Raw genomic sequence first — 24,443 nt, forward strand, 5'->3', positions numbered from 1 at the left:
GGGGGAATTCCAACGCACGTGAATGGGGGACCTGGGCACGTGTTAGGAGTGGGCTTGGCAGTGCTAAATGATCTTAGAGATCTTTTCCAACCTGAATGGTTTTACACCATGCTAAACACTTTCTAAACACTTTTTTCAGGGAGAAAAGGAGAGAATTTTGGGTTTTGATTAGGCAAAAACCCCCACATGTGTGTCTTTATGTATGTATGCGTGTATGCATGGCTTTTAAGCCAGTAGGTTATATAAAAAAATAATTTCTGGAGGAGAGGCAATATTTTTAGAATTGTTTTAGAAAAATTGGTATTTCTGTGATTTTCTAGTTGTAGTTTTGCTCAGGAAACCACTGCTCTCAGCGCTATACAAATATTCTAGGGCCCATTTTGTGAAGAAGTACCTCATTCTCACTGCCATTCTGTGAAAAGGATGTTTCTATTTATTTGAAAGAAAAATGCTGCATAATGCACTCCAATGAGTAATCTAAAATAAGTACAGTGATACATTTGAGTTTGCTGAGTATCTTACTGCAAACCAAGTTTTAGTGATAACACACATGCCTGTATGACTTTGTTTAGGTTTAAAAATGTAGGTTTATTTACAGTAGAGAAAATACTTTGTTTCCTTTTTGCGTAATGTATGAGTACAACCTGAAAAGATCTGCTTCCAGTAGCAAAAAGACAAAAGTCTATTAGATGAAGAAACACACTGATGAATTCACAAACATATAAAAGAATTAAAGGTTGTCAATAAGGTTGTAAATTGCTGTTTTCAGGTTGCCCTGATGTTGCCCAGCAACAACAACAATAATAACAGAAACTTTAAAATAATTTTAGTCCAGTTTTAAATCTGAAATTGACTGTTAGATATCTACATTTAATTTTGAATCTTTTTTTTCCTGAGGGGAAATATTTGCTGATATGTGCTGATAACAAGCATCATGAAGAGCCTGCTTCATGTCACTAAAAAATTAAAACTGGGAAATTATCTAGGATACTAGGATGGTAGCAACTGATCTAACATAACCTTTTGTTCAAGATAATCAGAAATATTAATATTTATTTTGTATTAAACAGAAATTGTGGACATTTTTACAGTTGTTATTCCTCCAGATAAGATGTGGCCTTGATTCTGCAAATATTCTTCTAAGTTTAATATGTGTGAGAGAATAAAATGAAACAGAAATGATAACAAAAGAAAACTGCTGTATTGCCAGTCTTAACAACCATGTGACAATGTGATTTTTGGCACAACAAATAAAAGCATGAATATCTCTAATTTTAAAATTTATATAGATTTTTCTTTCATTTACTTTCTAGATATTCACCTAAAGGGCCTAGTTCCTGTCAGTATTTCCCTTCAGCTACCAAATGCAGAAACTGGAATTACAAGAACCCCCAAGCACACTATATATTCCCTATATCCCACAACATTCCGGAGCTGTTAATAATCCGGTACTGAGGGAGGTGGGTACCCTCAAGACTGCTCCAAGTACCCTTTGCAACACTGACCACCATTCAGGGTGCTCAGGAAGATCCTGCTGTGGCAAGACTGACTGGGAGCGTGGAGAAGAGGGAGCAGCTCATTTCAAACAGCAGATCAAAAAAGCAAAAGCCAAAGATGAAATTGTAAAGAAAACGAAGTACTCAGGAAAACAACCCAGACAAGCCACTAAGCATCATTCTCTTCCCTGCCATTTTGTTTCTGTGCATTGGAGCAGCTACCCCAGCAAGTGCTGCAGCATTTGGTAAGCAGAGCAGTTGAAAGGTACTTACGGAAAAGGGGACCAAAAACCCACCACACAGACTAATCAACACATTGTATATGTAGCTCTGCTTTTTTTTCCCCTTTTTAAACAATGTTTAAGAAAAATATGCTGTTACCATAACAAACTAAAATACTCTCTAAATCTCTTAAGATTTTAGTTTTTGTTTTCAACTATTTTGGTTCCAAGTAGGTTTTATTTTTCCTTGTCTACTTTATAAAACCTTCTGTCAACATTAATGGCTTCAGGCAGAAGAAATAAGGGAGAATTATGAGCACAGAAGAGGGCTTACAGTGTTGTTCCTTTCTCTTGTGCACTACAGGCAGGCAGGGGTACAGAAGAAACAGGGCATCATGTTTTTGTAGAATATAGTCAGACAGGAATTCCAGCTGGCACTCACTAAGCAAAAGGGAATGTTTTCCTCATCTAAAATAATTGTTTAAATCCCAGCCATACATAGCTATGGAATAATGGGGTCACTTATTTTCCACTAGTTCAGTAAGATGCTGCAGCAAGCTAATGGTTCCATGAGACAGACAGTTTAAAGCATTGATTTTCTGCAAATTGCTCAATCCATAACTAATGAGCAGCTCTACAGATTTTCAGTGAATCAATCCCATCAGAATTTACAGTTTACCTAAGACCATATTACTCAATCTGTGGACACAGACTGGGGTTTTTTTAATAACCTTCAGCAGCCCTTTCTTGTTGCTGTTTTTCTTAATCTTGTTTTTAATTTCTATTGGTAGATTGGATAAAAATCCCTCTCTTGAGGGTCTGACAGCATGCCTGAAAAAATACACCATCCACATCTACATAAGCACACATGCATCCCCTGTCAAGTCCTAAATATTTCCTTGCAGAAGACAGTTAATATCCAAAAGGCAGGACGAGATGATAGATGGAATTTAGCCCCTGTAGCACTAAAGCCCTGCCCCAATTTGAAGGTGGATTGTTTTTTTACACCTGTAAAAATGTGAAGCTGTATGGCAACTGGTATTCGGACCCACAGAAGTTATTCTACATAACAAGCTGAAATCTCTCCTGTGTGAAAAAAGTAGCAAAGGCAAAAACGTGTATGGATCGAGTGACAGGACTTTTGTCACACATCTGCAGGGTAGAAACAGGAAATTGAGAATTATGCTTGCTAACAGATCAGGTTCTGGATTACTTTATTACTGCATGTGCCAGGAGGTTTGTACCACCTTTCCTCCAGGCTTTGTAAGAAAAGGGTCAGTTCTATCATTATCAATTACTACAAGAAGATCATTTTAGGCAAAACAGTTATATGCAAGCAGAAGTTCAAATCCTGTTAATGAATTCATAGACTCTGAAAAAACATTGTATTGGTTGTTACAAAAGAGCTGTGGCTGGAGGGCTCTTTGTTAGTAGGGGAGTGTTGAATCATCCCACTCCAACTGCTCTTGCCTAGTGGCATTCTGTTTGTCTCCCTTTTGGACAATCACTTCCTCCTCGTCCTCTTCCTCCTCTTCCTCCTCTTCCTCTTCCTCTTCCTCCTCCTCCTCCTCCTCCTCCTCATCGAAGGCTCCGTCCTCGCTGCCCGGGCCCCGCCCCGCCGCCATCATGGCCACGCCCTGCCGGCCCGGGACACGCCCACATCCTCGTAGGCCACGCCCGCCTTCGCCTAAGCCACGCCCACCCGGCCCCCGGCCGCCTTCACGCGCTCACAAGCCCCGCCCACAATGATCCAGGCACCTCCCACATCCGCAGGCCACGCCCACCATCCCATAAGCCCCGCCCATAATCACCAAGCCCCTCCCCCAATCCTTTGGCCCCTCCCACTTCCCAACCCGCCCTTCCCCCCTTCCTAAGCCCCTCCCCTTCCTCCTCTTCCTCCTCTTCACTATCATCTGATTCAGCACTGGTTGTGTCTTCCTCTTCATCATCTCTGTCTTCTTCCTCACTCTCCTCTTCTGTCTGGTGTGGCTTTTCATATTTCTACAATACATTTAAAGAAATGAGACAGTAGCAGAAAGGTGCCTTCTTGACAGCCAGAGCTGTCTCAAATGAGCATTTAGAAATGCTAACATGCTGGGCAAATCTGCTTTCCATCATTATGTGATTATTAAGCATCAAATTCATACAAGTTGGTAGCAAACATTCAAAAACTACTGCAAGAATGGAATATCAATAAGCAATCTCTTTGTTAGCCACACTGCCAAAATTTAAACCTTCAACATCAGCTTCTTTAAACTGCTGATGATTTCCCCTCCTTTTAGTGTATAAATGCTTACATGAAAAAGTTAAAATCAAAGCAACTATATCATCTTGGGTACCTACAAACAGACATGGATGAAGTGGAAGTGAGTGATGCTGTACCTGAAGTTCTTCACCATCCTCTTTAGTAATTATACATGACAACAAATCTGAAGTTCTCAATTATATCTGATCAAGGTGTGCAGAGCTGAGAAGTGGCCTGGGGTCTTGAGTGTACTCAGACAAAGCTGAACAACTGCACCCCGAAAGCTGCTCAAACCCCTGCCAGCCCAGGCAGTGGCTCCTGGCAGTGCCAGGGTGCAGTGCTGTACCCCGGTTAAGTACCTCCATGGGGTTGACAGTGATGGTGAGAGCAGAGTCATCCCAGTCCATCTCATTCTCCTTGGTTCCCTCGTGCCCCAGGGAGCCGTGCTGACGGGCTGAGTGGAGCCGGAACACACCCAGCGTCACCACCAACACCAGGATGCTCACACAGATGATGATAACGATCGTGGCCACGCTGGGAACCACTAGGACAAAGGGCGGCAAAGGGAATGCAGTTACATTTGTGGAACAAGTAATCTGAACCCCACTAACCTTGTTCATTTTCAACCCACAGCACCCCCTCCTTTGGACTGAGAAGCAGGACAGATACTTTCCATGTGCCATGTGCCTGGGATGATGGAAGGTGTTGACCAGTGCCCATCCTAAGGTGGAGCACACACAAATGGTGTTCACAGATATCTAATCCCAAGTACGATAAATCCTAACTAAAAAGTGAGCATGCTCACCTTTGCTTTTTGAGCCACTTAACTACAGAAGACAGGTAGTTAATAAGTGCAGAATCAAATAGTTTTTGCAGTAAAATTCTGTTATCTCACTTGCATGTTGACCCCTTCTGATCACAGCTGAGGCCTCAACCTTACTTGAGACAAAATGTACATCTCAAAGCTTATATTTTCAAAGGTTTCAGATGCTTGTGATTTGAATCTCAAGCTCCCAGAAATCAATGCATTGCCACCCTATTTGTCTGTGTTACAGCCTTCCTGGGAGACTCTTGAGGACTCAAGACATTTCCCCCATTGTTTGGGGGAAATGTTCCCCCTCTGAGAGGCCCCTGTCTCCACTTAGTCACAGGAAGAAGTCTCCCTAAACGACCACATGTAATCAGCTCCATAATTAGGTTAGTGGAGAAATGCTGCCACTTTCTATGTACCTCAAGGTGCTGCAGTTCCAGGAGCATGGGATAACCCAGTCGATTACCCATTTTGTTGCCTTGCCCTGCCTATAAGAATGTAAGTCTGAAATCCAAACAGTATTTAGGAACAAAAAAACCTAGTTTGCAATAGTTTATCCATTAAACGTTCAGTTTCATTTTAGTGAAGTGTCTCTACAATGTAATGAAAAATACAGTAATTTTCTAAGTATTTCTGTAGGTAGCTACTTACAACTGCCTACACTTTACATCAGCTTTAACTTCTTTACATATGTGTCATTCAACTAAAAGGATTTCAGAATTCAACTTTCAAATGTATCTTTGCCCTGCATTTAACTTCACTGAAAGGGTTTCAGATGTGGGTATATATTTTAACTCATATAGCCTAAAAATTAAATTAAAATATATCCTAAATTTTTTTTTAACTGTGGGAGTCAGAACACAAAACCATTAATGAAGACTTTAAAAAAGGATACCATGTTTTAATTTAAAATTACATTCTTGGACATAATAGAATTCAGAGTTACCTTCTTTCACACCTGTGATCTCTGAGAGGTCTTAGAAGCTGAAACAATGGACCTCGGGGCTTTAGTCTGTGGAGTAGGTTGACCCACAAGGGAAACACTGACACACCGGAATCATTGTGAGCAGTCTCTGGGAAGGTGTCACATACCTGAGCTGTGAACTGCACTTACACTCCCCTCAGGGTGCTGAACAGATTGGAGAAATTGGGGCTGGAATATCATGTGATTTACATGGTCCATGAAGTTTGAGTTGGAACTGTGTAGAATATTAACCTGGGAGAAGAGAAAAATAAGAGACCAGATACTAAAAAGTGTTTTACACTCCAGTCCATATATTACATTGAACTATGAAGCTGATTAGCAGATAGGGACACTACTTCATAGATAGTAAAGACCAAATTAACTCTTTTTTTTCATGCCAGTGGAAAATACACAGCTTAATATATTTCTAATTTGTAGCATGAAAAATGCATTCTAACCTTTCTGGCTGTTGACTCTGAAGTGGCACAGAACAGGACTCTTTTAATTTACCTGTTTGGATAAGTAGTGACTTTTTCTTCTCTCTATATTAATCAGCTTTTAGGAGTTACCTAAACATTATGAAATAACTGTTAATTTTATTAACAATTATTAAGTTGTTAGTTGTCTTTGTAAACACTTACTAATTTTGACCATATTGCTAAGTAGGTCCTGCAGTTTCCTGGAGTTGTTACCTGGGCTCTAAGCCTCGGTGCTGGGTTGGAAAATATGACTCAGTCATTGCTCACCTCCAAGCTGAACTCACTGCTCACCTCCAGGTTGAATTCATTGCTGGTGTAACGCCCGTTGAGCTCGGAGCACTTGACCCTGAACTTCCTGCCTGAGGTGGCCGAGGTGCCCCAGTTGCGGTAGCGGAGCTGCCGCAGCACCTGCTCGTAGCTGAACATGCTGTCCACACCTGCAGAGTGGGAGGGCAGGGACAGCTCTGGGACAGGCAAGGGAACACTGCTCTGGCAATACACAACAAATCAACTGCTCACAGAACACACGGAACTTGGCAGAATGGTCTGGAAATGGCAGGGCATCAAATGTTCCCTGACACTCGACTGTGTGAGGGTAGTTTTCAGAAATGAATGTAGGTCCCTAATGGAGACGGTAAATACAACAACAGTGGTTCAGAATATATTACTTAGTGATGAGAAAAAGATGGCCAATGTCCCAGCATTGTACAGGAACACTGAGGAACCCCCTCACTCCCACGTTCCACTGTGATGGTCCACAAGAACCCAACATTTAAAGAAAGCAGTGATGCCATTTTCCTTACTCAGGGAGTAGCAGGAGGGATGCTGAGAATCCAAAGGGCAAACACAGCACATCCAGAGATCAAGAAGCAGCTGTGTTTTTTAAGATACAGTCACCCTTGGGATATTTTCATGGCTAGAAAATCACAGATTCCTATCCACTTTCTTACATATTTGAGCTTTCGTTCCAATATATAACTGATGTGACAAAATACGGGAAAACAAATTTCCTGAACTTACCATAGATTGAATATCCCGCAGTAGAATTTGTGGCATCTAGATGTTTTCCTTGAAGCTCCCCATGATCTAGTTCTAAACACTCTTGTTCAGGGTCTAGTTCTGCACCAATGACCAAAACATCACAGAAATCCAAGTTGTGGAGCATTTCCTCTACTACCACTTGTTTATTGGCTGTGAACCCATGGCATGGGGCATGAAAAAAAAGATGGAAATGAAGATAAATGATCACAGAACAGCTCAGTCATTTTATGTGCTTTGCATTAGGGCTTTCAATTTTTGCCAAGATGGCTGAACTGTTTTTGCTGATATTAAATCCAGCACACTTGAAGCAAATCAAGAGAAGTGTCCAGTCTGCACACGTGCAGTGATGATGAAAGCCTACAAACACCCAGTGAGATAAACAGAAAATATATTGCCCTGTAGCATAAAGCACCCAAGAACATTACTGGAAGTAGAAAACTGAAATATGATCTTGGAAATAAATTAATGTAAAAAATTCCGGGTTTCAGTGCTGAATTGATACCTGCTTTCTCAAGGAAAACCAGACTGGAAAAATACACATCCAACATATCTATGGTTGGATGATTCTCTCAGTTACTCTATGCCCCATAAACAATTTACATTACAAAGACCTGGCCATCTATCCAAGAGCAGGGCATTATTATAAACAGCAAGATCCTGTGCTGTGTGACTTAAAGAAATTAAGTTATAAACTGACTGTCCTTCAACATGTACAAGTGAAAAAATAATTCTGTTACTGGAAAAAGAGTAGCATATCAAATTAATATTTAAATTCTCTGATCAACTTAGCACAGAGTGTGTGGCAAACCTGCTTAAGCAGCTCCCTGAGGGCACAGACACTGCAAGTCTGGAACTTCCTGCCCATTTTGCAAACTTGATGTTAGAGGGCGTATTGGGAAGGAGGGTACAGCCAGGAAAGCCTTACACCCTAGATTGCCAACTCCTGGTGTAGTGAATTTGGGTACCTAAGCTCTAAGTTACAGCTGTAACATAGGCAAAAATGCAGACCAAGTCAAATTTGTGGTCTTCAGATAATCCATGCCCGTAAATTTGCACACCATTACCTATTTTCTCTTCTTCAGAGATATACATCTAGTTGCTGCTTATTCTAGTCCAACAAACAGTGTTTAGAATGATTCCTCAAATTACTAGACATTTCATCTGCCTTGCACAAAAACATTCAAAAGGAAGATTCCTTTATAGACAGTAATTTTAAAATTGATTTATACTTTTGAACATTCACAGTGTTGAATAATAATACACACATTGCTTAGCACTAGAATAAACAGCCATCATTGCAAATAAATATTTTAAAAGGATTACATATACATTTTATAGGAGGGAAACTGAGGCATGAGATTACTTTCTCAAGAATCACTCACAAGCTAGTATGAGAGCTGGAAACATAAGAGCAGACTAAAACTTCAACTTTTGTTCAATTACTGCTTTTCTACCTATCAGCACAATTAACAAAATTCTGTTACAAGTAGAGGCATTCTAATGAAAATGCCCTACACAACAGAATATGAAAGGAAGAGTAGAAAGGAATTATTCTAAAGTATACTAAAGGGATACCACATGGAAAATCTGCTTTTTTTTAAGCACCTTCTGATCTGCCACCATTTAACACATTTTTCAATGTGTTGAATTGAATTTCTTCAGTACAGCATTACTGTGGCCTAATTAATCTGGGTGAAGTGACTTCCTTTGCATTATTTGTTTGCACCATCCTTTAAAAATATGAGGAAACATTACAATATTAGTAATAATATTTAAAAGAAAGACACAAACCTCTGTCATGTTCTCTTAAGTCCACTGAATGCTCCATTTTAGTGACTGTGCTGACAATCCTGATGTCAGGTAACAAAATAACACCTCTTTCACTTTCAAACTGTGCAGCTGGTCTAGCAAAATGGTCCATCCCAGTTATGGTAATCTTGGGCTCATTGGCCTGAAATACCATTACATAGGCATCTATATCTGGGATACTAATGCAGACATCTTCACCAAAACATCTGAAAAGATACATCGGTCATTAACTGCATGTAACACATTGTACATGAGAGGAGCGTGGCACTGGCAGTGCCCCAAACCAAGCCCATGGCTCTCGGGTCGGTCCAGTTCATCCTCAGGCACTGCCACATGTGAGGACATACTCCCGTCCCACTGTGCAAACAGGCCAGCTCTGGCCCTCCCCTCCCTTCCCACCTTCACAGGTACTCATTCTGAGAGACAAACTCAGTCTTTCCTAAGGTCACTATCAGAAAATTTTAATGTTTTAACTGACATTTAACAGAGCAGTAAAGGTTTAAAAAAGTTAACTAGATAAGAACTAACTTTAGCAAACCTAACATTAAATTCAGAAAGTGGTATGCATGAATAGCATGCATATAGCCAATGAATACAACACAGTTATTCTGTCATGTGTGATTAAAAAGGCCTAAATTTCCATTTAAATTGGTCCCATTATGAACTCTTTTTGGGACCCTCCAATATTTGCAGTGGACAAAAGGTGCCTGTACTTCCATTTTCACCCGAATCAGCAGTGTGCAGGAAGTGAATCTCCTGACAAGCTCTTCCTCATTTCATGCTGGCACACGAGCTGGGCCAGCCCTGGGATGTGCAAGGTGGGCTGGTTCCAGTGGGACCACCTTTGGAGCTGCTCTGCAGCCAGGAGCTCACCCACAGCATGGCCCGGGCACTTGGGAACAGCTGTGCCCCCAGCAGGTGAGAGTGTTAGAATTGGCTTTGTTTTCCCTCCAAAGCCCTGCTTTCCCTTCTCTGGACAGAGCAGTGCCCAGGGAAGCCCAGGAGAGGCTGTGGGCAGCTCTGAACATCACTGTGCAGCTGCTGTCACCGTGCTGCATGGAGAGGTGTTGCAGCGCGTTTTTATACTTTGTAATAGTTGGATTTTGTACCCCCTTATTCTCCCCAGATGATGTACCCCTTTACGGACACAGACCCTGTTCAGCCTCCACCAGTGCTCCAGGGACAGCACAGACAGCAGGGACAGACACACACAGGCTGCTTCAGGCACACCTACAGATACTGCTCTTGCAGATATGTCCTCTGATTGATGGAACAGCCTTGCATTAAAAAGTCATGGCTCTGGCTATCTCAGAAGGAGCCACAAATGTTTAAAATTAAAAGTAAGGAAGATTGCAGTAAATGCACTGTTCAGTCCAGACTGTATGCCCCAAAACTATAAAGAGAATGCAAGTACATTACACTAATAAGAAACGCTTTTTAAGAAGGTAACATCAAGAGTAATCCACCATGTAAATTGGCATAAAAGTAAATTAAATTAGTCCTTTAAAGTTCAATAACAAAGCAGTATGATTTATCAATTTAATTTAGCCAAAATTATTCTTTTTACATGGCCAAAGAGAAAAGTAATTCATTAAAAATGTTCCTAATCTGTTCAATTCAGCTGAAGTATAACTTACTGGACTTTAGATGAGACTTTGAGACGTCGTACGCCTGCAGTAGGAAACTGTCTGGAGTTGATGTATGAGACCTTTTGGAGGGCTTGATTTATATTCTCAATGTCATCTCCTTCCATGACAACGACTGACTGGGAAGGGTTGAAGTGATACTAGAAGAAATACAAATAATTAGTATTTAAGGGACCAGGTACAGAGTACAATATAATACATATTTTCAAGGAATGTTGCACAGACGTAAGTAAAAATTTTAATGATTTAAGAAAAAAAAATCTCAGTAGCTATCATTGACTGAATCCACATGTTGTTCTCTATAATGTGTGCTTCTATCAGTCACCTAAATGACTATTGTTATAATTAATTTTGTAGTAAATTAATCCAGATTTGCTGTTCTTTTCCCAGCCTTATCAACCTTGCTGATACAATTTCTGCAGCAATTTCCAATGCTATTTATTTTTGAACTCTGTAGAGGTTCAAAACCTTAGCTTACCACCACGATTATTATGTCTATGTAATCTTTTTAGGTTAAACACATTCCCCATATAAAAGCATTGCCTTTTGAGCCAGCCTAGTGTGCAGAAGCATATTTTTTGGCTACTTTCTGTTGTGGTTTTATCCTGGGCTACCTTTCTGAGATATATTTCAACATGAATGAACAAAACAGTTACAACATTTGCCTCCTACATCTTCATTAACGTCAGACACACTAAAGGGGACTCTCCATCCTGTCTGATGATCAATAGGGGTGTCATGATTTAAGATGGAGCTGCTCACTTGGGCCAGCAAACCCTGCAAAATCACTGCCTGCTCTTGCAGCCCCGAGCCTTCTGTACTCCATTGCACTGAACACAGATCTGTCTTGCTGACCAAAAAATTTTGTCACTGTTGTGACATAACCAATGACTGATTTTTACCTTCACCATAATTAATCCTAATTCCATGTTTTATCTGTAAATTGTTTCAGTAAACCATCTGCATTGCTGAGGAAACCAGCATCACCCACTTGACATTGTACCCTCCTGTTGCAAGCAACGAACAAAAATGCACCTTTCTCTCCTGGATAGGCTTTCCCCAAAGCTGGGCATTGATTATGTGATGTTCTGTTAAAATACAGACCGTGGCTGCCTACACTTCCTTACAGCCAGAAAGGTTAAAAAGCAAAACACATCAGACTGTGAAGAACAGGAGGAAGTGCAGGGTCCTTTGTCAAACAGAACATGGAGGACAGGGTTTAAAGCTTGTGCAGGAAGGTCACAACGCACTGAAGGGTATTTTTTAACAAAGAGGAGGACTAACATGAATCTCAGCCTGCACATGCTTCTTTTTCCTCTCTTTAAGCTAGCAACAGTAGAGAATAAAATTAGCAAAAGGAGACCAGCCAGCCAGTTAATAGCTCAGCTGCCAAAACAGCTGGAATGCTGCCAAAGGGACCAGAGAAAGGCCCAGTCTGAACCATTTTTGTCTTTCTCATTAAAAAAAGCTAAAATTAGCAACAGTTTAGACAGTGTCTCAGAGAGCTGTTACAGATACTGAAAATTAGGCTGCAGCCCAAAAACAGTCCAATGCTATCATCTCAGAAACTGCTGCTACACTGCTCTTTCCTAGGTGGTTAAAGCATGGATCTCCATGGTCCAAAGTGCCCACAACACCTTCCAGTATCAGTCTGCCAACACTGAATCGGCAGAGTGCCACATAAACAGTCCCATGCAACCCATCATCTATGCTGGGATCAGGTGTGTTTGGTTTTGACACCACAAGACCTCTCTCTCTCATTTTCTCTTCAAGGTCAGGCAACTGTTCTGCTTTCAGCTGAGCTTCCTTCTTTCCCAAAGAAACCCTTCCACAATCTCTCTCTGGTTGCTCCTTTCATTTTTGCCTCCTTCTGTTGCTCTCACTGTTGGCTTGCTGAGGCAGTAAAAGCAACATCAGTAACTTAAAAAACCCCACTACGTCTCATCTGTATTTCAGAAAATGAAGATGTTTTGAAGGTTTGCAAAAGCATGAAGAGGCAGAAAACAATCTCTTGTCTTCCTTTTTCCTTCTGCACTGCCAGTACAGTGGGGAAGACAGTGACAAATGCTGAAGCAGCAGTGTGTGGTTGAAGAGGGATTTTCCCAAGCGCATGAAACGGGTGGCTCAAATGTTTTCAGGTTTAAGAGGGCAACAACATGGGAGGAATTGCTATGCTCTTAGGCACCATGGACCAAGTACACCGTACTTTAGTTAATGGAAAATCCCAGCAAAAAACTTACTATTAGACATACACATGTGGGTTCCAGAAATCCCTATCTGCTCCTTGTGTACACTACCTTTTAAAAACAGCTTTAACTGACCCCTGTGTCCCGTTGCTGTGAGAAGCAGCAATATGAAATTCTTAATGATGTCCTTGGTAGGATGATAAAATAATTCTTTGGGGTCTTTCCTCATATGTAAAAGTTAGAGCTAGCAAAATTCCTCCTTACCTTTGCACTTTCAGTTTTCATTTTTACACTTGTTTTCACAAAATGTGTTAGTTATACTACACCACTGCAGCCTATCATCACCCAGACAGGCATTGGGTGCATTTCAGGTCAGCCTGTACAACAGAAAGGTTTGGCTAATAAAATACTGTCCATGACACTCCCATGCTTATTCCAGATGAAGTGTTACAGCACCGTCCTCCTGCCCCTCTGAAAACCCCAGAACAAAACACCCCTTTTCAGTTTCTCAGGATGCATTGCCTGCGCCCACAGGAACTTCCTGGGCTGGAATGGAAGCTCAGCTCCTTTGGAAGTGGTATTTGTGTGCTGGGAAACAGCTTCACAAATTCATTTACACTGAGCACAGGAACTCTGCCACCAAATAATGGTGCCAGTAAAGGAAAACTGACAATGCAGCTCATGTGAGCACTGGAATAGCCAAGATCCTACATATCTATCTAAAGAATTTCAGAATTATCTGAATGAATGCAAACCCATCTAGCCACTAGGTCAACTGAAACAGGATTTCCCTGTCTGTTGTTCTCCAATCTTAGAAAAAGCTCAACATCACCAGCAGTCATATGAAGATGGATAATGACTTATATTCAAATCTAAAAATTTAATTTCTTGACTTTAGGGTTTTTTTGTGTTTAATTTTCATGTACCATGAAGTTTTCTCCTTTGAACACACTGACTTTTAGAATGGTAATGCATTAGTATTTATGTATTCCACTGTTTTAAAGCTACTTGAGATCAAAATTCAATAAATCTTTGGAATTATGTCTGTTTCTGTAGAAGTAACAAAATAAGCATGAAAATACAAACTGGCAATTCATACAGACTCTGAAGTATCAGCAGTGCCTTTCTGATCATCTAGCTCTGCAATAATGGAAACATTTTTCTTTGCAGCGTCACAGCTCTTTTACTGTCCTGTTTTTTCTTTGCATGATTTTACGGGAAATTACATTTCTTCTGGGAGTACATTTGCACTGTGTGTACTCTACCTTGGGCTCCCCATTTCATAAATCAGATCTAAATTTTTATCAAAGATGATGTCAGTTCATCCCTCACCTTTATTCCTTGGCCAAGACTCTCAAGAGAATTAATATCGAGACCTTCCTTGCAGGCCTGCAAACAGGAAATCACTTTCTGACTCTCAATTTTCCCTGGCCGTATTGTCAGACTGGCCAGGCTGCCATGGAAATACTGAGCAAACCTGGGCTTGGTGACTTCACCTCCTGCAAAAAAGAGGATGCAAAATGGTTATTGGTACCAACACATAAGCTGCATAAGTAATAAATCACTTCATGTTTTAACACGTTTAAAGGATCTCTATCCATCTCAGCCAAGTGTATTTAAGATCCCATTTAGTGTGGTACAGTGGAGTATCTTTGTGGGTTGTTGGGTGGTGTCTGGTAGCAGGCTGTCTTTAAGATTCTTGATTTTCCAGAATTGTATTCAGGTGTTTATAAAGCTGAGACAGCAAACCCAGAGATGAAACATGGCTTCCCAAATACAAGGAAGCAGATGATTTAAAAAAATGATCTTACTCAAGTACTCAAACACTAATTTAATAAATGTTAAAGTCTAATATTTATTTATAAAAAAACAGTATTTGCAAGTGTTCCATGACAAGATCAGCTACCTCTGCCTTTGTCCTCCCAAGAACACAGTACCAGATGAGCTGAGAGTGGTGGCTCTGTGTATACCATCTGCCACATTCTCTGGGCTGTGTCTGAGGACACGCTGGGAATTCCTGCAGTGAGCAGGAACCTGTGCACAGCCCCTTTCTGGGAGGCTGGGAGTGCTCTCCTTGACCCAAGGTGCATCATTTGGTGCCAGGTCTGGTCCTCTGTGTTGCCCCAGGCCCTGCAGACACGCTCACTCGATTTGATTTCACTCTAGGCAGCTCCAAAGGAAGACTGATCTTTAGGAGCTGTCAATAAAACGTGATTACAGACTGCCTGCTCCAGTGATCATGGCATCTCAATTACTCTTGGGACAGTTAGTGATTTACTCATCCTCCTTTAGGAGAATTTTTAGAACTTGTCTTTCCTGCAGCATTACCTCTCTCAGCGCATGTGAATTACGGCCTACCTGGAGCCTTCGAGGACCAAGGAAGCCACACAGCAGGGAGCCAGGCACACTAATTGGATTAGCAGTTGATAAGCTGTTGATAAGGTGTTGTAATTGGTAGATAACTCATCTCTACAGTGTTTGTAGCTTTAGTGGCAAACAACTTGGTTTTGGCAGGCAAGATAGCGCAAATTTGAACTTTAACTTGTGTGTGGATTGGAGCTGGATAGGGACGAAGTGGCAGATTTTCTTTAGGCTGCTGTTGTTACCTAAAACCCTGAAAACCCTCACTTCCAGTCTCTCCAGGATGAGCATTATGAAGAAGTCTCAAGCTATTTTATATAGTGAAGAAAATACATACTGGTGTACTGGCAGGAAGGGGATGTCCAAGCTGTTTCTTCAGAAAGTAGGAAGGTTTTTATTGTTTGTTGGTTTGGTTTGGTTTATTTGTGGTTTTGTTGGGGGTTTTTTTTGGGTGTTTGTTTGTTTGTTTGTTTGTTTTTTAAACATTACAGCACACACTTCCTCTCATATTATTAACCCAAAGAAAAGTTCCCAAGGGGACATTATTCTTGTCCACTCTTACTCATTTGTTCATTACACAGGAAATTTCCTCTGGGCAGATTTTTTTTGAGATTTCCTAGAAACTTTCACATATACAGCAGCTAAAGTTAAACCTTTCTGATACTTACTAAGACAATTATTTGGTAATTATTTGGTAACTCAATAGTGCATTATGGGGACATTGGCTTTTCAGCCAAAATGCTGTTATATTTATCTGCTTACATTGTCTTTAAAAGTACATATACAAGAGTAATGTAACTGGACAGAAAAAGGTATGCTGAATTAAAAAAAAAAAAAAAAAGAAAGAAAAAAGCAAACATCTCCTTCAAAAGGAGACAAAATCATTTAAGAGCTTACAGAAGAAGGAATCACATTTTGTTTGAGGCTTCACGTTCTTATATCACTATAGAACTGTGAAGACAGCAAGTTCCAAGGCTAAAATACCAACATTAATCCTGGGGCTTTGAAATTTAGAAATGTATAGAAAGTCTGCCAGCAGGTCTTAATAATTCTGAGGAGATGCAAAATAAGAAGCAGGCTCAGATCAGTGAATGTACTTTAATGTGAAATGCACTTATTAAAATGTATATAAAAGATCAGACAGGAAGCCAGAACAAAGAATTCAGTGCTGTGGCTTTGCCTGACAGAAACAAGCAGAATTAACCACAGCATCCATGAACAGATACTGGATGTTCTTCCACTTTGGACTAGTTCTTCTCTGGTATTCTTGACAAAGCACTTACATTGCTAGCTCATTAGCAGTGATACAGTATTTGCCTATAAACCATTAAATATGCAGGGTGTTCACTATGCCCAAGCCACACTTTTAAAAAATGCAGGTTCACGAGCAGGTATTACCATCTTGGAGGTGTATAATTCTTGTTTAAAGTCATCTGTCCAGCCACCAACATAAAAGCATGGAAGGGAATATGAATGTTTCCAGGAATAAGCTTTTAAAATATTCTGAAAGTACAGACACTACAAAAACATTGAGCATTTAAAGAACAAGGCTTACACACCTTCTTCACAGGAACAAGGAGGTGTTTGTGCAGGTGCAGAGACCGAGACTGGACTGTAAAGGAGGTAATGTAATGACCTTGCGCCCCGGTCGCGGGAGGCGGTCGGGGCACGCGTCGGGAGCGGCCGTGCCCTGTCTCTGCCATCGGCAGGCAGCGGCACGGTTCGGCTCAGAACGCGGGTTCAGCGCCTAAAGGATCGGTGGCCAAGGAAATAAAGAAGGGCCCGGTGCTTGCTTTTCCGAACTGTGAGATACAAAGTTGTGTTTCGTGTCAGGTACATACAAGTAGTGTGTGTACTTGTGATTGTGATTTGTGTGGAAACTGATCATGGGACAATTAAAAGATGAATTCTAAAAAATAACTGCGGGAGTAAAGCATGGAAAAAGGTCTTGGAACTCATCCTTTGAATTAAAGCTTTAAGGATGTTGCTGCTGGACAGGAACTTTCTGCACGTAGCTAAGCATTTAAACAGCTTTGTAATAATAACCTTTTGAAATATAATTTTAGAACATTGCTTGTAATAAGGAGCTTTAAAAATATAGTTTTAGAATATATGTAAATATGCTTATCTCAACACCTTAGCAAAACAGTAAAAAGCAGCTTGAGAAAGGAAGTTGAACATCAACTCAAGGATTGCGCGGGAAATCGGGGAGGAGGTCAGAAGCCAAGGCGGGAAAGACAAATCAATAGTAAAGAGAAAAGACTATAACTAACAGAGAATTCTCTAGGCTAGGGGCAGGATTTTTGGGGACAGACAGACAGAAATTACTCCAAGTGCCACAGGCTAGACAAGAGGCAAACACAGACTAAACATCTTCAAACTGCCATCCCAACCAGACAGCCAGAGACCAAACACACCCAAAGCCCACTACAAAGGAGCCCCAAACAGCTTCACAAACCCCCACAAAACCCCGCTGCTACAATGTAATATTTGCATGGGAGAGGCTATCAAGTGTTATTTAAACAAAAATCCCCAAGTATTTAAAGAAACTGTGAGTGAAAAATAGCTGGGTGTAGCCAGTGTCATACTTTGTGAGTAGAGAAAATCTGCAGAATCATGGCCATGGTGATGACAGGGTGATCCAGGCTGAGACAATGCATGTGCACAACTAAGAGCAGACTCTGCAGGGACATGGAGGGGTGAGGCACTCTGTCCACAGCCCCAGGATAAATACAGCTGTACCTAATCTATTCTTGAGAATATTGCCTGAGCTTTCTAAACACTTCTGAAGATAGAGGCTCCCAAAGCAATCCCCTCCATCGACCACTTACCCTTGAGGGGGATGTTTATTCCCACCTGGAAGCGTGAGCAGTCAAAATACATCTGTGTAATTTTCCTTTGCTAGCCTAAACAAGAACTTCTCTTTACATCTTCCACCTAACACTGCAGACTATTAACATCCCTGTTGTCCTTCCTGCAACTTATCTTGCTGAAGTACTAACCCTACTGTAGTGTCCTTGTCACCGTATGTGTAAAATAGGATGCGCCTGTTCATCCAGGGCACTGAGAACACCAGCACCAACACTTTTAATCACATGAAAAAACAAGAACGCTTAAAGAGAGAATACTATCTTATACCAGATTGCTAAATAAGCCTTCCATAAGCAACTTTTACTAGTGTTAAAGACAAAATTATATACCTCCCAATTCTGAACTTGAAGGTGAACAGAAGTAATTTTATCTGACTCTTCTTACAATTGCTTGTAATTGAAATATGCTGTCATTTTGATATTCTTCTGTCTCAGCATTTCAGAATCTTCTAAGCTCAGTGGGATATGTTAGCTGCTGATGTTCCCATTGCCAGAAATTATTAGATTGCAAATAGACAAAATCAAATGCCATAAAACTGGGAAGCAAAACCCAAAACTCTCACTAAAATTAAAGAAATGGCCTAAAGCCAGTTTCCTACAAATCCTGCTTTCTAGCTTTAATGAAATACTTTATTCATATTTGGGTCAACTCTATTGGTGTGTTTGAAAGCTGTTTCCTTCTGCAATTTCATATTCTTTGAGTATTTGACTTCAGCTTCTCAGTGGGTGGAAATTTAGCCCAGGATGGCCAATCTCCAAATCCTAGTCACTCTAAAATTCTGAGCTCCCAAGACTAGATGAGTATAAATATATTTAATCCAGAATGAACATGGTAATTCCATTGCATGTTTAAGCACAATGGATAACTGTACCTAATGCTGATAGTAACATTTTATAGAATATTATCCAAATTCTTCTAAATACTGATTTTTAAAATAGAGATCCTTTGACCCTCAGCAGGATTCATTTCATGCTCCCCATGCAGCTGACAGGCAGCTCAGAGTCAGTGGCTTTGCTGGGCAGGAGGATGCTCAGTTCCACTGCCTGGACTTGACTCAGCACTGGTGTTACCACCTACTAAGAAACAACTGAGAAAAGACATGAGCTGCTCCCAGCAGCCCTTACTGCTTTAAGGCATTTTGAGTTCTTGGTTCTGGCACCAAAGTGAGCCTAAGCAACAACCTTTTTTGGGATAATGAAGAAGACCTAAGTAGATTACACAGAGAACGAAGTGGAGTTCCAGTGATGATAGTCAAGTATATGAAAATTTGTAATAGCTCTGTAACACAGCATCTCCAGTTTCTCTTCAAAGCTCAGGATAACCAGTTAACTTGGATTGCCTCAGCAAGGTTCATGGGATTTCTTTGCTGTCAGGGTCTTTTTGCCCTTTCCTACAAGTGAAACACTGCTCAGATACAGCTCATGTCCAAGAAGATGTTGGTGAGTTCTGAAAGAATGCAAAAACCTAGTCCTCACCTGTGTTGTGTCTTGTGTTTCACTCAGCACTATGTTTATTGATTGCTATGGATTAATATGCTGTGAATGTTAATTCTTGGGGGATGGTTAAGTAGTTAAGGCTGATGAATGATAGGACCAAGAGAGAAAAACAGAAGCTTCCCTGCTGTCAGGGAATTAAGTTAATGTCTGTAACACAAAAAAGACGGAAACTATACTATAGTTTAGTCATCAACTATTCTTACCACAATTCCTTTAATGAAAAATTTTTGAAGCTACTGATTTTTTTTTCTCTTCCTTGAATGTAAATGTTGTGGTTGTCATCACAGTTGTGAGGGAGCACAGGCCACAGGGTTGTTCAGATCTTGTTGATAAAACTGTGCATTGCTTTTCACACCTGACCCAGCACGCACCAACACTCCTGAAGTCTGGCAGATACAGGAGGATGGATGGTGGCTTTTGGCATTCATTCAACCCTTGTAAAGGGAAGATGGTGTCAACAGACTGTTGAGGCATCTAGAGGAACCGTGACATCCATAATTATTCACTATAATACTGTTCACTCCTTAGTCATTGTCAAAGTAGCATGCATGATACCTTTCACTTGCTAAAATAATAACTGTTTTCTGGACTGAGATTCTTCTGTGCTGGTTCTGATCTCTTTTGCTGCTGGAATTATCTAGATAACTAGAGCAATCAGGGTATGCTGACAGGTAGTGTCCCATGATATTAGGTACAGCCTAGAGGCATCTCCTACACTGGGGCCAGGGTGTTCCCCTCCCACAAGAACCTAAAAGCCTCTGAGCCCTTGTGGCTGTTGGTTCCCTCCTGTGCCATTCACAGCTGGGGCTGAGCTCACAGCAAGCCCAGCAGGTGGCACAGCCAGGGATGGAGTCACCCAGCAGCACATGCAGGAGACCCCCCCAGGCCCCTCAGTGGGGATGATCACACTGCCAATGAAAGCAAGACTTTACAATATCGGTTCTTGGCACAGACATAAGTAGGCACAGGCACAGTTACAGCTGCTGCCTGAAATTGCAAACACACCAGATCAAATGGAGAAGACAAACATACTTAATTTTAGCTGAGTATGTTGCAGATGTCTGTCTGTCTTGGAGGCAGTTCAGTGGGGATGTACTCCTTAAACACATAGAGGAAAACAAATGTTTTGTTATAAACAGTTAAAGACTGCCACATGAACAACAATTTAGAGGGGTTAAGAACTGTTACCTGGCAATCACCGCTCACTGCAGCCGCAGAGAGGTTCTGCTAGATATAACACTATATCTGTTAGATATAGCATTGGTGAGTCCAGAGGGAACTGAAGAGTCCCAGGGTTTGGACTTCATGGGGTTAAAATGTATTCACTAAAGAAGCAGAGCCTGTTTCCATGACACATTTGTTTTTCATTTTGCATTGAGTTGATATGAAGTGTGACAGAATTTGATTAACATTGAATTTTGCAATTGTAGGTTTGACTACACAGATGTAAAGTGCTGTTTGCCTTCCTTACCAATCTCCAAAGAACAATCAGGCACATCAACACAAGTGACTTCATTGAGCTCACAGATTTTGCAGGCTTTTTGCTCTATCCTAATAATGAGCAAGTAATTATCCAGGCAATGAAGTTTTCATGGGAAATGGTGAAATCAAGAGAATTTCCAACTGAGATGCAATTTTTAAAGATATTCTAGACTCTGGTTATACTGAGCCAGATAATTAAAGAACAATTGAGTATTTAGGGTTCCAGCATAGAGATTGAATGAATCTTGGAGCAGGCACAAGACATTCTGGTTCTGAAGTCCTCAGGTCCAAGCCTCTAAACTTATCCCATCTTTTTATTACAGCAGTTTAGGGAGCTGGGTTTAATTCTCTTACAAGTAGATTGGCTGTAAAACAGGATGAAACTTAACACAGATTTCAGGAGTAGCCCAAATAAGTGACATGACATTTTATATTCCCAGAGCTTCTCAGCACAGAAAACTTTTAGTGGGGTTTTCTATATCACTCAGATAAAAATTAATCATAAATTGGTCATCAAACATGGCCCATGTTAAGTCTGTCCCTGCTCTGGGTAGAGATCATAACCCAACAACCTCACTCCAACAGCTGTAGGCTTTAAAGCTTTATCTGAAGTAGGACAAGTTCAGAGAACACTAAGGGTTCCCTGCTCTTACATGTCTAAATGCCAACTGATCTCTGTGCAATACATCCTTAAATCCAAAATGGGTATAACTTACACTATTGACGATGATTTTTCTCAGGACAATAAAAACACTATACAAGTTTTCACAATTCAGTCAATAGACAAATGTTGCTCAAAAAACCTATATCCCTCTTCTCCAAAAAAATATTTTTGTGCTGATAAGTGGTTCTCCCTGCAGAAATCCAGTTAAAAATGGGGCATATATCTAGGGTAACATATTTCAATGCAAATTCAGCTCTCCAAGAAAACACCCTCCTAAACTAAACCTTCCACATGTGTTTATATTTCTGTTACAGCTGAAACTCAGCAAAGGTCTCTGAAGTGCACTGAAATCTGCCCCATCTTTCTCTGGGTGAGGACAATGCAGCAAGAGCACTGCTGTACCCATGGAGGCACTGGGACACAGCTACTCAGCATCTCACTGTGCTGAGATCTGCCCTGGTGCTCTTGCATTAAGCTGTGCTTGTACCACTCCTCTGAGGTGTCAGGTTTGTGCAAGCTAGGTCAGCGCCCTTGGCCTGATCCAGTTGTGTTGGATGCACAGTAGGGGGGATCTTTATCTGTTGAATACCTTAATTTCTGCAGGAAGTCCAAGGTTGAGTGACACAGCCTGCTGCTACACTGCCCACACTGGCTCTCCTTTTTCTGACCCCTCTCCAACTTTTAACTCTTATGGTGCTTCTTGCCTTGAATCATTAGTCAGTTCTCTGACTGCCCTGGATGATTTCTGTGTCCACCAAGGGCTGGCATGTGAGGATAATAAGGTTATTCCACAGAAGGCCTTTACAGAAAACCTGATCTTTCCAGCATAGGTTAAGGAAAGAGGAAAATGTCAGGAGAATACAAAAGAAAAATAGAAAACAGGACCTACAATAGCCTTCTGCTGTATCTGTGATAGTAAAGTAGCTGTTGACAGGCTTCTCCTAAATACCCTCTCTATGCAGTGTCCAGCAGTATTACACTGTGAAGCTCCAGCACTGCTGAAGTGGTGGCACTGATAGTGAATTACAGTGAATTACAGTGAAAACAGTGACTTACAGCCATGGTAAGCTACAGCATAACCTTGTGACAAGTCATTCCCTTGTGTCACTACTTTCCTGACAGAGCTTTAAGAACCATACACAAACTCCTTGCCTCCCAAAATGCCTTGTATGAACTCCGGATCTTATCTTTTCAGAGAAACCATGAGGAAGTCTGTTTTCTGCCTCTGGTACAAAAAATTATCAGACTACCAAATCACATAACTTGCTTCCTTCCTCTGTTTTTGCCCCTGAATATATGGGAATAAAGGGATAAGAGTGGGAATGTATAAATCTTGGTTTAATGGAAGAAGTTTCTCACTCTGTGAAAGGGTCCACGCTATGTGCTGTGTCCTCAGATAAACTGAATCAGAAACAATGAACTCAGAGGAGAACTTCAGGGGATGAGCTCTTGTAAAGTGTGCTCCAGGACAAGCTAACAATTTGTTTGCATTGCTCAGGAGAATGAAACAGGATGTTAAGACCTAAAAGAGAGAATAAGAACAGAAGATCGTGAATTCTGATTCTGTTCTTGATGTGATGCAGATTTTTTTAAAGTGACCCATGGAAAAATCATCTACTGCACTTTATCCCCACAGAGTATGGGTGACTCTCCTGCCTTGCTGCACTTTTTTATTATTTGAAAAGATCTTGAGACTCTTAAGGTAAAAGGGCAAATCTTAAAGTATTTTTTTACTAAAGAAGAAAAAGAGTAGTAATGAGAACCTTGGGGAGTTCCCAATGGACCATGTCTGCTTTAATACCCATTCAGGAAAGAAGCAGTTCAGACACAGGGTCACTTCCCTCCTGTGCTCTTTGTTGTCTCTTTTGCTCTAGGAGGCAGATGTGCAAGCAAGTCAATTCTGTCCTTTAGATATGCTGAGAGAGTAATTCTGCCTGAAAATTTCTTTCACCATTAGAGAAAGAGCAGCACTTTGGCCTTAAATAACCTGACCTACATCAAAATCACACCCTTGACAATCATCAGTGATAAGTGATGTGAACAAAAGTTTAATGTTAAGTTATATAATAAACCATATGTACCTGCAAAGAAAGCTGTCAAAGTTCATGAGGGTACAGAAAGGGCTAATTCCAGGAACAGCTGTACCAGCTGTTTGTTTCTGCCCTCACTGGGAGCCCAGTTTGCTTAGCTCTGTGGTCAGCCTTACCTTTTCCCAGACCTCACAGCACTGAAATCCTGGCTAAGGAGTAAGTTGGGATTTGCCATGTGTGAAGGCTGGCACTTTGCTGTGGTTAGGTGCTACCTGTCACTGCTCCTGGGTGACATGTAACCAAACCAACATCAACACTTTAGCCTAAAGATAATGCTTAAACTCCTATCCTCAAATAAACCACCCCCACTCAAGTATAGCAGTCATCAACTGCACAAAAAAGAATTCACTCTGGGCTAACCATAGTGAAGGATCAATGAGGTAGCTCTGCTTAGATCTTCTGTTTAGTAAGGTCCCTGAAGAAAGAACCAAGGGTTTTAGATTAAAAAAGGAAAATTATACCACAATAACATACAGTATACCTAATTTTTAATAGATAAAATTCATATTGACTATGCCAGAACAAATCATGCAGCTTTCCTCATGTGCAGTGCCATTAGAACTGGGAACCATCCCCCAGGC

At 40.9% G+C, this 24,443-nt stretch overlaps 1 protein-coding gene across 1 annotated transcript in view; it reads right to left on the bottom strand.

Annotated features, from left to right (window-relative positions):
- Positions 1–528: 528 nt before the first annotated feature.
- The window catches only part of CLSTN2 (calsyntenin 2), a 193,240-nt gene continuing 169,325 nt past the window's right edge, over positions 529–24,443 (bottom strand). Inside the window, exons 9-17 of the mRNA XM_041416257.1 lie at positions 14,231–14,397; positions 10,704–10,852; positions 9,049–9,272; positions 7,237–7,407; positions 6,508–6,653; positions 5,866–5,989; positions 4,322–4,506; positions 3,575–3,718; positions 529–3,198 (exon numbers count right to left, since the gene is read on the bottom strand). Of these exons, the coding sequence (XP_041272191.1) occupies positions 3,145–3,198; positions 3,575–3,718; positions 4,322–4,506; positions 5,866–5,989; positions 6,508–6,653; positions 7,237–7,407; positions 9,049–9,272; positions 10,704–10,852; positions 14,231–14,397 (1,364 nt within the window). The 3' untranslated portion in view covers positions 529–3,144. The remainder of the gene's footprint in view (positions 3,199–3,574; positions 3,719–4,321; positions 4,507–5,865; positions 5,990–6,507; positions 6,654–7,236; positions 7,408–9,048; positions 9,273–10,703; positions 10,853–14,230; positions 14,398–24,443) is intronic.

This window comes from Onychostruthus taczanowskii, unplaced genomic scaffold (genome assembly GCF_017590055.1).
Source record: "Onychostruthus taczanowskii isolate IOZ18803 unplaced genomic scaffold, ASM1759005v1 scaffold51, whole genome shotgun sequence".
NCBI classification, from domain to species: domain Eukaryota; kingdom Metazoa; phylum Chordata; class Aves; order Passeriformes; family Passeridae; genus Onychostruthus; species Onychostruthus taczanowskii.